The following is a 13,335-nucleotide window of genomic DNA, read 5'->3' as shown; positions in this document are numbered from 1 at the left end:
CTCTCCGGTGTCTGCCTTTGCAAGAATAATGCATATGATTTTTATATACTGTTGCATAGGAAGTTCTACTTTATTTAATTCATTCCCTTTGTAACATCAAAATCCTAAAGCTCCTCCCATTTTCACGCTCCTCAAACATTCATCCAATCAGTCTTAGTTCACCTTCTCTTCTGGTTCTGCCATGTCATAGACGCCATCCTCACTTCCTTCGAATGTCATCCCAAGACGTGTGTGGACATAGACCCACTTAATAGCCCCTTGGAATGTCTATCGACTCATAAAAGTGGGGTCCTAAATGTGGTGTGTGTAGACCATCTGTGAAGTGTGAAACGGCCTAGATTGTCCCCCCCCCCCTTAAGTCGACTCAGCCTTAAACGAATACCTGCTGCAGCATGCAATGATAGCCACTGGGGAGACAAGGTGGTCGAGCATGGCTTTTGTTATACCCCTTTAATGTTGGTCACGTAGAATTGACAATTGTAACATATATCTAAAAATACTATATTGTTGTCCTGAATGATCCTGAGGTTCAACACTTCAACACGAGCTTCCATAGTTTAATTATCATTAAGTTTCACATTCTTAACCCAGACCGCATCTCATAACAGTAATTGTTAATAAGGACATGTAAAATAGTCATATTAAGACCTTCCGACCCTAGGTTGTATCATCATGTAACAGTACGTCCTATCACCTAGTTAACGTTTAATAGCAAGGTGTTTACGAATATTAATATGCGGTGGTTGTCACTTTGAACGTTTAAACTTTCCAACAGCCAAGACTTGTACAACGTTAATAGCTCGGATGCTGAGTGTTCTTTTTGCATGGGCACAGTTATAAAAGCAGGGGTCCTCCTTTGGCGTTCCTGGTGGTGCCTTTGTTGTCTCAATGAAGGAGTTTCACAGGTCTGTGTCACTGATTATTATCCCAAGTTAACAAGCCTGTTGTTCAACTTCTCATTCGAATGCTGATTAGTTTTGTCCTCTGGTCTTTTTACGCTCAGGACACACTAAATCCACATATATGTCTACGAGTAGCTATTTGCATTAAAATAGGCAATAGCACACTTAATATTTGTTTTGGAAAAGACACATATCCAACAATGTGCATAGCCGCCATCGCCCGGATGGTGGAGCCGAGAAATTTCCTCAGGGGGAGAGAACTGGTCCAAAGCCAAATGTACAGAGGGGGTAACCGAGCCCCTGTGATAACTAGTCGTCGAGTGAGCCGAGCAGGGGGCCACCTTCCTGTGAGCCGGGATGACCGTGAAGGCCATGACATGATGCTCCATGGAGCACGCTGGTACGGGCAGAAAGGGAGGAGCCATTTGCCCCTCTGCGTGAGGGTGGTAACCGTGGCTTGTAAGATGGCGGCATGGTACCACGCACTGCCCTGACGGGTCAAGGGGCAGGCTTTTTTTAAGCTATAATAGCTTGGCTGTAGTGAGGATACGGGCACGCACAACGTGTAGGTAGTTTGTGAGAATGCCACGCTTTATATTAGGATAACTAAAACTATTAAACATACTCTTTCCTCCTGATGACGATCGCTTGTGTTGTGATCGAAACGTCGTAGTTTTTTTGTTTATTTTATATTTATTATTTGTATTAATTTGTACCTATCTACTTTACCGAAAGACCCAAATAATATACTGAAGTTGTTTGTGTGTGTTAATTGCTGGGGCATTGCATGTTGCGCGTGCTGACTGTTTAACTGCTGTATTTAATATTTGGGTACCGTTTGTATACCGACACGCACGCCGCGTGTGTTAACTTTTAATTACAGTATTTAGATATTGATAGTTGCATCAGGGTGGGTGTGTGTGTAAACCGCATTAGACGAGTAGAGAGGCAGGGTCGACTCGTAAACCGAGCCAACTCTGACCGAGGATCGAGTATTTCCTTCCCTCGGTAACATTAACTTAGAGTGCCATTACATTTGCGACTTTACAATAACAATCAACTTTGTGTAAGGTGTATGAGTGTGGTCGATTAGGATGTGGATGTGCCTGCATCAAACTAATAACTGTATAAAGATTTTTATTTTACCAGGCAAGGCCCACTAAGCTATATAGCTCTTTGTTGCAGGTAACATGACCACAAATGATAGCTCAACGAAGTGGCTTATCACTTGCAAATATCTAGCAACCAAATACTGTACTCTAAATCCAGGGACCCGGAGAAACATCCACGTGACCAGAGGGAAAACATGCAAACTCCAAATATACAGCAGGCGTCAGGGTCGGAATCAAACCCAGAACTTCCTGTAAACAATGCGAGGCAGTTAACGTCTCGTATTAATGAGCCTGGTCGAAGCCTATGATACCATCTATCCAGGGCTCTAGATTGTTATTTGTGCTTTCGTAGTCACCGTCTCTGCTGACAGTCACCAAGGGCCTTCATGATGGAGGGCCAGCCCGAGTAAAGCTGCGTGGCTGGGAGTCACAGCCTTTCTCTGTCCACCGTGAGTGTGACTGGAATGTCATCGGGCTCCTACACTATTTAACAACTTTTTCGACTACGTAGTTTGATAAGTTTTCCATGGCTGTACCTGAGAAATTTCCATCTTGAACAAGATACAACGGGAGGCTGAAACATACCCAGGTGTGATCAAGGCATCGCTATTGGTCAACCAGGTTACGTATAATCTTGGGTTCTTTCGGTAAAGTCACGTAGGTATAAAAAATAATAAAATACGACGTTTCGATTGCAACACAAGCAATCGTCCTCAGCAATTCGCCTCCTGTAATTTTTCACCTGAAGACGATTGCTTGTGTTGCAATCGAAACGTCGTGATTGATTATTTTTATTACATGCTTTTTATTAACTCACTCTCTCAATTTTTACCCACTTTCCAATGTGGTATCGACTGCAAACTTGGTATACTTATGTCATACTGATGACAATACTATATTCTTTCATTAAAAATAAATATATTTTTCAACATTATTCTTTATATGTTATGTTTCGGTTTGGGTCTAATTGTCCACGCTCAACTGACGTTGGCTGTAAATCACCACGGTCCCTTACGTTATGGCAAGCTTCGGCGCCACTTCCTGGAGTAGTGCAGTTCTTCTATTCCTAGTATGGTACATTTCATTAAAGCATGTTTAGAAAAATAAATTTTACCTACGTGACTTGGCCGCTCTATCTTACAGTTACATGCTAATTTCTCACATTAACATCACTAGCCCCGGACACTTCTTTATAACCCTTGAGCTACACCCATTTCAAACCTTTTATAACAGTCTGCCTCAGCAGCAGACCATGCTTTCCCACCTGATGACGGATGCTTGTGTTGCGCCCGAAACGTCGTGATTTATTTTATTTTATACCTACGTGACTTTACCGAAAGAACCAAAGAGTATATGGTAAATATCTTTTTACAAATTGCCTTTCTTTATTATATTATAAAAAATGTAATATGCATGTTATAGAAATAGTTTTAATTGGAGAGTGACCGTACGTAGCCCACAGTGGTAATCGGAGGACCTGGAATTTAAGGTCACGACGTTTTCGGGACCGTGTTCTCAAAACTAAACAGATGCCTACTGTGAGACTTGGGAGATTGTTTTAAATATTGAAACCACAGACATTCAGTCGCACTCTGAGATATTAGTGATTCCATTCTGGATTTATTAGGCACACATGGGATTGCAAGGAATACCACTTGATTACAAACATAATAAACACAGGCATAAGAACTGTGTTATTAAAGACAGATTAAAATCACCTCACCCATAGCACAGCCTAAATGTAGATTATAAAAAACCTTCAAGTTCCAGGCAATGACCTGGAAAAGAACATAGTATAACCAAAATGATGGATTCTTAAAAAAGTAATAATTTTAACATTTTAACCACTTTTTTCTGACTACAGTAGCACAAATGTATGACGAATAGTGTTTGTTACTGGCTTTTCCATATACATAGGCTTCGCCCTTTATATTAGCTAATTACATTTTGTTACATATAATCTATTTACTCGTGGCCATTTCTTTCAGACACTGCTGTAGGCGAATTGTCATGCCCTTAACCCATAACGATAACAGTAATATATTGCGATGATTAAGAATATAACTTGTATTTAGAAGTAAACTAATAACAGCAACCGCACCTCAAAACAACATACGCTAACAAAGACAGGTGTGCTAGAACGATAGAATACTACGGGGCCATGAGGAGTGGGCACAGAGACAACTTGGACAGGCAGGGGCGTGAATGAGGGGTTGTGGGGGGTCGGGGGGCTTGGGGGAGGGGTTTTGGTAATCTAAATGATGATGGGTGATGACTATGATTAACATTTTAATAAGATACTGCTTTCACAATGTTAATGCGAATGTTTTTTTCAAGTCTTCCTTAATCTTATTTTCATCTGTATCGATCTCTTTCCATGCATCAGGAATATCTGCTGGTGAAACATTATGTCTTTCAGCAAATTTTCCATTGTATTTGCAGAACACGATCTTCCAGAAAGTCGTGGCCTCTAGGCTGGTGTCTGGCTGAATGCTCCAGGAGGCAAAGTAATAATTGATAGTGCGGTATTCCTTGTAGGGAACCCATTGGCCATCTGTAGCTGAACTGTTATATGCCCCATTGCCAGCAACACTTGTTGTGCAAACTTCAGCTACCAACTTGTCGTTAGTAATGAGACTAACGCCATTAAGGCCTTGAGAATAATGCAGCTCCGCAGAGTGTGTCACATGACCACCACCTCCCTGGTCACAAGGCACCCCACAGAAAGGACACTGCTTCTCACAGCCCGCCAGGCTCTTGTAGAGCTCTATGTGCGGCTGCACAGGGAGACGACTCAACCACGCCTCGCACTCGGCGTCACTGGTGACACTGAACCCTTGCAACATTTCTTCTTCAGCAGAGTCCAACGAACTCTTGAGTTCTTCCGAAAATTGTTTGACACTTTCTTTGTCTCTGAAGGATAAAGACCCAAGTATGTCGATGAAATCTTTATTGATAATAATGTGCTTGAGTAGACACTCGCCCAAGCTGTCTGCGAATTTCAAAAGTGTGGTCGGGGTGGTTATAGTTTTGGTCACAGAGTCCACAGATTTCTTCACTTTTTCAATCAGATTGCTCAAAATGGTGCTTGAGAGATGGTACATCTGAGAGTGTGACCCATTCTTACTCTGGCAGTGCTTTATGACCTGAGCCATTATCCATTCCTTTGTAAAATCTGCATATTTGTCTATGTATCTGTAGTAATTTTCAAAGTCGTCTTCATCCAACAAATGAAAATGTATGGCCAGCTGAAGGTGTTTTCGGCTCGAAAACGTAGGGCCACCGCTATCGCTCTTCACGTTCGTCGCAATATCCATCCCCAATTTGTTGTCGACAGCCTCCAGTAGAGATGGCTTCAAACACGCGTTACAAAAGGTATTTGCATGTTTCATATTTTCATCACCTTGACGATATAGTTCCTTAAAAATACCAAGATATTTTATCTTAACTTTATTAATCTTAGTAGTTGGATTGTTGTTTTCCAAAAAAATGTCGTGTTCTTTTTGCCAAGTTGCTATGGCATTAAAACAAATGAATACAGTGATGTCAGTTTCAAATTCTTTGCTAAATATTTGATTCTGCTGTTGTTCCAGTTCTTTATGGATGTGTTGCAGAAGATCGTTATTATAGGATGAGCAATAATCATTCATTTTAATTTTTTCCTTAATACACCTATTGCTGCTTTCGATAATCATACGTGAAATGTTGGTCAAATCCTTCTCAGTTGCATCGTTATTCTTTGTGAATATGTTGCAAATCTGTTTAAATTTAGATCCGTTTTTAATTAAGTGATCCGGGATTGTTTGAAATATTTTGTTGCGATTTTTTTCAAAATATGCTGCAGGGCTTCCAAAGTTACACATATTATTACTGGCAGCTCTCTCATGTTCTAATTTACTGTCACGCAGTGATGTCACCATATCACTGTAAACGTCATGTTTTGTCAATTTAATTTTTGGGAGGTGTGTAACCACGTTTGACCACATGTCGTTAAACTCTTTGTTTAGACGTATTTCGTCTAATTTCACTTCATCATTTTTGCAGCGTTGAAGGAGTTTATAGACTCCCAATCCACAGGTCTTTTTACTCTGCGTTTCAAGTTCTTCAATGGAGTGTCCAGATTCTCTCCTACAAACCAACTCCAGGAATTTATTCAAGGCTTCCTCGTGTAACTTCACGCAAAGTTGTTTTGCGCTGATGTTAAAGTCTTCTTTGTATTTCTCAACTAAATGCACATTTTGGCTTTTGTTTTCAAAGTGACGTTTTATTTTGCTCTGTAAGGTGGCTTTTCCTTTTGAAACCTCATTACTTAATTCACGTTCCAACTGTTGAAAATGGTTCTGAAGATTATCATATTTAACACTATTTATGTAATTCTTTTTTTCTTGTGTCCAAGAAATAATGTCATTACGAAATTCCCATTCCCAGCCAGTATACTGAATGCACAGTTGGTTGTAAGCATCGGCAACCAAGCTGTTTTTGAAACTAAAAATGAAGTTCTCTTTCTTCACTGCTTCCCAGATGCTTCCTATCCAAGTGCTGAAATCTTTTAGTGTTGAAGCTCTCTGTGTTTTTGGTCTCTTTTTAAGATAGTCTATCAGGTGCTGCTTGAGGTGAAAAACCTGATCGCTGTATGCAGCACTGACTGAAGCCATTGGAGGGGTTCCATGCCAGAGGCCAGGAATGTACCAGTTGTCCTGACTCACGTCGTGCTCCATGACGTCGGTGAATTTACTGTAAGTGGACTCCTTGTGCTCCATTTTTGCAGCTGCCACCGTCATGGCATTTAGTTGATTAATAAGACATTTCTTGTCTCTCATGTTCTTGTCAGAAGCAGCGACATCGCCTGAATTCTGATGCACAAATAGGCACTTTGTTTTTTTCCCAACTTCTTTCATTCGTAAAAAAGCATGGACAACGATTTGCAGAACGTCTTTCATTTCTTCTACATTTTCCATTGCCAGGTTAATGAGCGTGACATCACTCAAACCAATAACCACCGTGGCCAGCTCATTGTCGTGCTCGTGGCTGTCATGAAGTGTTGCCAGCTCAGGGGCTTTCAGCCCTTCTGTGTCAATCACCAGGATGAAGTCACACTCCAGTTCTTGTTTCAGCTCATGGTCAATGCTGATGAGCTGCATGAAAGCGCCGCGTGTGCAGCGGCCACTGCTCACTGTGAACTGCAGCCCAAACATGGTGTTGAGAAGCGTGGACTTGCCTGTGCTCTGCACCCCCAGCACGGTCAAGACGAACACGCGGGGGTCTCGGCCAAGCGTAGCCCTCACTTCCTCAAGCACGTCGGTCACCCAGTCAATGGGAATACAGCCAACGTCACCATCCATCAGCTCCAAGGGAAACCCCTCCAAGAACAACTTGGCAGCAGCAGCTGGGAGTTTCAGTGCAGGTTCTTTGCTATTGGGCGGTGCACATTTATGAACTGCTTTAGTTGCTTCGTAAAACTGCCCAATTTCCCGTATGAAGTGTTCCAGTCCCAATGAACTGGACGACATTAATTCTTCAATTTCTTCCAATTTCTTAGCATTAATTTTTGAATCCACATCTAGATGAATGTATATTTTTTTGTAATCATCTCTTAACTTGGAAAATGTAACTCTGGATAGATTATTTAGTTTTAATTGCATCCATTGAAGAACAAAAAATTGCATTTCTATTGAATCGTTCAATATTAAATCAACAAACATTTTCATCACATTTGAAAAACCCTTTGTTTTCTGTTCTTTGCGAATGTCGGTTTGTTTGTTTTTATTTGCTTTAATATAGTTATCAAATTGCTGATGTCCGATGTTTTTCACACGACTCTGTTCTTTGTTGGTCTCTGCCCAATTGTGCCACAGATCTCCTTGTAAAGGGAGATATCGTTGTTTACTTTCTTTCACGCGAGATTTTTCTATGATATCCATGATGCTGCTGACTTTATCTTTGCTTTCTGTGCATTTACTTTCACATTCATCGATTCTGATGTTTAAACTTCCAGCAAGGTGAACCATGTCTTCTAATGTCTCGTGGTTTTCAGTAGATTGTAAAAATGTTGTAATATCAGAACGTAGTTTTTTAGTAAATGCTGCGTCATTGTGTCGCCCTTTCTCAATAAATGTTGCCTTTATTTTCAGCTGAGACAAAGTGTCGGTGATTACATTTGCATTGCTGCTTCTGTTATTTTTGTTCTGATATGTTATTATAAACAACCGAGCTTTCGAATCGGAAAGAATAGTAATTTCTTCTGCATCTATCTCTCTGTCAATGACAATGAACATGGCATTTGAGATTGCTTTTAAAAACTCAAGCTGAACTAAGTGATTTCGGGCATCACCACGGAGATTTAAAATGCTGAACTCTGTTTCAAAAACATCCATATTTGATTTCCCACAAGGACAGAACATAGCCATTTCAACTAAACCATCAGAACATTTTCGTGGGATATCACCACATTCCATTTCTCGATGAACAAAAAAATCGTGTTTTTCATTGCTAAGAATTGTATTTAGCACTTTTGATTTTGAGACACTGCACTCTCCGAAACGAATGAATGAAATGAAAGGCATTTGTATGCTGACTAATGACTCCTCCATACTGGATGCATTTTTCTTTAGTTTCCAGTTTTTCACAATTTGTCTCATGGCCCACAACATAAACGTGACGTCACCTTTGCCCGAATCGGGCAGTAAGAGAGGCAAGGCAAATTGACACTGGGACATCTTCTGCATAAGCACCTGCTGTAAGAAGCTGTCAGAGCAGAGAAACACTGCGGTTATAATGTCCAGTGGATTTATTAAATCATCATCACTTGTGTCTGCCTCTTCCATTATACACTTGCCATATTCTGTGTTTCTTGCCTTGGGATTTGCCCTCATTATATTCTTTAGGAAATGTTGAGAAATTTCCTCTAGAGATTTGGGATATTCTTCACAGCCAGTTATGCTCAAAACATGGTTTATTGATATTTTTTGGGGGTAAAACTCGTCCAAAGTGAGTTTCTTCATAATAGTCTGAAATATTACTTTTGAAGAGGTAATTTCGTCACCCTTGTCTTTATTACTATGCGGCTCACGTCCTTCCAATATGCGGCCTCCTCTACTCTGTCCACGAACACTGAAAAATAAACACATTACGTTACAATGTTAAATATCACATTCATTTTTGTTTAATAACGAATGTGGTATTCAGATAATTCTACTAAATTGATCACAGTGGTTATGACTAGAGACGTATATCATTTCATATACTGTATGTAGGTATTGTGCTCTCCTTCACAATACCCAACAGACATGAACGTGTGTAGTTTAACTTTAGAGACACACACCATTGTTTTGATTGGTCATTTGAACTTCGAAGTGGAATACGAATAATTAGGTCATCATGTAATTCGGCTTTGTGTATGTCCAAGGGTTGGGTCGATGTGATATAAAAACATATTAAATGTTTAATCATAGACGAGATGCTGAGAGTGTCTTGGTGATAGTGTTAAGCAGAGTTTTGTAATCACTGGCTACAAGTTAACATCTTCTCAGCAACCCATGACCACCACTCAAACCTGCAGGGCTGAACGGCTCTCCAGACCTCGGGGTGAGAATTGAGATATGATGTAGTTAATGGCAGGTCATATTTTATGCAGGCTCATGTTATAGGTTTACATGGTGGTTGGTAGCTCAGCTAGAGACTGAGTAGCAGTTGACGTAGTGTTTGCGGACTCTCTTGGCCTACTGGAGCTGCTCATGGACTTTATGAATACCAAGAGTCCGAATAAACTGTCACAATTTTAAATCGGATTGAGAAAGCGACAGAGGTGCTAGGGCTGACAGTGATACAGTGGGAAATAGATGAGATGGAAGATGTAATAATTAAAGAAAACAGCTACAGTAATGTGTATGCTACATTTAACAGCTTTGTTATAATATAACAGCAGCAATACAACACATTCAGGCAAGGAGGAATTCCTCTTAAGTACAGGAGAGTCGATTTAGCCCATTTGTAATAAGGGGAGATTGAGGGAGCCTCAATACTTATTGGGATCACTGAAAAATATAAGCAGGTGGGGGAAAGGAGTGTTTTTAAGGTGATAATACCGACGATATGGAGAGAGTGGTAGCAGTTGAAGTCAAACAGAAAGTGTAGTATTGGCACCAATGTGTAGAAAAAAAATGAAAATATTTTTGATTATGTAAGACCTTTATAAATCGGCATCAGTTAGGGATAACGTTCAGGAGGATGTTAAAAGAAGAGGGATATAAATGTGCGTGATCATTCTAAAGCAGGCTGTTAAATTGTTTCAAAGTTAATTTAATCAACTGCATGTCATTACCACAGAGAGTTTCTACGTAACCAAAACTACTTATGTTGCACGTATTTTTGTTGTTGAAATATCGTTGAACATCAATTTGAACCTAAGGAACTGCAATCTATCAACACTTACAAATCTTCAGGTTCACAAGACAATTGAAACCTGTCTGGTAGTCCATTATTTACAAATGTGTAGTGACGACAACACAAGTTGTGACTTATTAAGAGCCTTTATTCAGACAGCACTAACGATGCCAAGGCTTGATTATTGAGGCTTGAGCTCCGTCTTCTCTCCAACGTCCCCTCTTCTTTTGTGGTCTCCTTTTATATCTCCCAAGCCCCCTCTCTGGAAGCTTCTATAATCCCACTCCCTTGGGCCAATCTTGACCTTTCTCAACCAACGGTTCTCAACCGTCTTTTGTGTCCCACCTTTTTACCTTTCAAATATTTCCTCCAATCCCTTTCAATCTTGCCTCCCGACCAATCACTCTGGAGGCCTCTCAGCAACCAATGGGAGGACTTGGCCTACTTCCTGATTGTTTGTCTGACCGTACGCTTGTGTCAGGTAAGTGGTCTGTTATCTTGGTCATTAAATCACCCCCCTCCCCTCCTTAAAAAAAACAAGCCCTCCCGACTAACACAATGGAGGGAAATAGACCAGACCAACAGTCCCCGGGAAGCCAAGGTGAACTCTACTCATCAGAACTTTATGACATCCTAACAATGAACTGTTGTGTCTGACTTATGGCAATAAACAATTACATGTAAAGAACAATGTATGGTATGAATGATTTTGCTGCTCTGATTTTGCACGTTCCACAATTATTAACACAATAACATGATTGTGGGGACAATGGATTGCGACCCTCTCCTAGACCGTCATGAACATGTCATATGTTGCAATGTCCCGCAGTGAGATGTCCACTTTGTGAATTGGTCCTGTGGGTGGTACAGGAGCATGCACAGGTGACTCCATTTCTCTGGGCGGCTGCTGTGGCTCATCGGACACCCCGAACCCCGGCTGAACAGGACATGGAGATGAGGTGCTTTGGTGGTGATGAAAGTAAGGTTTGACGGGTGAACAATCCAATGGCGACATCCCAACTGCACACGTACACATTGTGGTCGATTATCCTCGATGATTTCAACCGGACCCTGCCACAGTATGTGCAGTTTGGGAGAGGTACGCAATGGGACCTGCGGGCAATGTAACCAAGCCTTATCGCCTACCGCCCAGGGAAGAGTGTGAACCTGACAACTTGTATTTCGCTCCTTAGCAGCCTGGGCCTTTATCGTGTTTGCCATCACCACTGTACATGCTTTGAAAAGTCGGTCGAGCATGACCTGCAAAGATGCAGTCGGTCAGGCACACCTGTGGGGGTTTAACCCAACTGGCTTTGAATGGGCGGATTTGGCTCTCTGCCATACATGAGAAAAAGGGGAAAATCCTGTGGAGGCATGTGGGGCCAGCCTATATGTGGCTAAAATCCCGGGATATGGACATTCCAATTGGTCTGTGCCTTATCTACAAAGTGGCAAAGCATGGATGTTATTGTTCTGTTCAGCCATTCCATCCGTTTGAGGGTGGTATGGGAAAGTACTATTTTCTTAATGCTCAGTGCTTCGCACACCTCCCGCAGGAGTTTCGATGAAAAATGTCGCCCTTGGTCAGTGAGGAACTGTTCTGGGTAGCCCTTGTCCATCACGTATTCATGGATGAATGCATCCACAATTGATGTGGCCGTCTGATCAGGCAGTGCCTGTGCCGTTGGCCATCTTGTAAAGTATTCAACTCTCACCAAGAGGAATTTACTTCCTCTTGGTGAGCATGGGAGGAGCCCGAGAGTATCAAGGGCGACTAGCTCGTTCACCATGGAGACTGTAATGGACTGCAAGGGAGGCTGCGACCTGTAAGTTGCCAGTTTTCAATGCGCACACTCCGTACAACCCCTGACAAAATCGTACATGTCGGCAGACATACGCGGCAAGCAACATTTGTGCCTTAAGGTTAACAGTGTTTTTTGTCACCCCAGATCTGTAGTTCGTCTGCTGGTGGCCCTGCATGCTGCACTGGGTTTGCATCAGCCAGCACCCGATGCACATGCACATGGTTCCCCTTGAGTTAACGAAGACAGTGCGTCGTTGTTTGCATGTTTTAGGTTCATGCGGTGTACGATATGGTATGAATATTCTTGCAACTTTTTGAGCCAGTGTACTAACTGGCCCGATGGTTGATCTATTTGTAAGGAGCATTGCAAATTCAGCGTAAAGTTTATCCCATACAGGTAGGGTCAATATAGTTGCACAAAGTATATAATTTCAAGCAACTCTCTATGCGTCACACAGTAATGCTACTCAGACGGCGAACGTTCGCGACTACCATAGGCGATCACAACCTTGACCCTACCCTTCACCTGAGAGAGGATAGCCCCCATTCCCAAATCACTGGCGTCCGTGTCAAGGAGAAGTCAGGCTATTCCAGGGGCCGAGCTTCCATCAGCCAAACACAGAATCTTTACAAAGGCATTTTCCTCCTCACCCCAGTTAACGCATGCAAAGGCTTTGCAATTGTAGTAAATTGCGGAATGAATTGGCGGTAATATGAGGTAAACCCAAAAAAACTCTGCACATCACCCATGGATTTGGGAATCGGCAAATTATGCACGCACGTTGTTTACTCTAGGTCCGTAGTAACACCCAAGGCACTCAACACATGACACAAATATCGCACAGAGGTTTGCATGAAATGAAATTTAGATGGTTTTAGTTTTAAGTTGGCTGCTCATACCCTGGACAATGTTGCGCACAATCACTGCAAATGTTCGTCAAACGTGCGACCGAAAATGATGATGTCATCAAGATATATAAGGCACGAATCCCATTGCAATCCCGGAAATAACAATTACATCAGCCTTTGAAATGTGGCTATCGCTGTTTGAAGGCCCAATGGTAGACAATGAAATTGGTAGAGCCCTTGAAGTGTATGAAATGCTGTTTTGGGTTTGGAAGCCTTGTCCAGGGGC

General features: G+C 41.7%; 1 protein-coding gene across 3 annotated transcripts in view; it reads right to left on the bottom strand.

Annotated features, from left to right (window-relative positions):
- Positions 1-3,735: 3,735 nt before the first annotated feature.
- LOC133360730 (interferon-induced very large GTPase 1-like) overlaps positions 3,736-13,335 on the bottom strand; it is a 112,606-nt gene continuing 103,006 nt past the window's right edge. For all 3 annotated transcript variants that reach the window (XM_061579527.1, XM_061579529.1, XM_061579530.1), the window contains one exon: positions 3,736-9,124. In XM_061579527.1, the coding sequence (XP_061435511.1) occupies positions 4,321-9,124 (4,804 nt within the window). In that variant the 3' untranslated portion in view covers positions 3,736-4,320. The remainder of the gene's footprint in view (positions 9,125-13,335) is intronic.

The sequence above is a fragment of the Lethenteron reissneri genome, chromosome 69 (genome assembly GCF_015708825.2).
Source record: "Lethenteron reissneri isolate LAM-NWPU_2019-01 chromosome 69, ASM1570882v1, whole genome shotgun sequence".
NCBI classification, from domain to species: Eukaryota; Metazoa; Chordata; class Hyperoartia; order Petromyzontiformes; family Petromyzontidae; genus Lethenteron; species Lethenteron reissneri.
The sequence above is the reverse complement of the archived record's forward strand: the minus strand, read 5'-3'. Positions and strand labels throughout refer to the sequence as shown.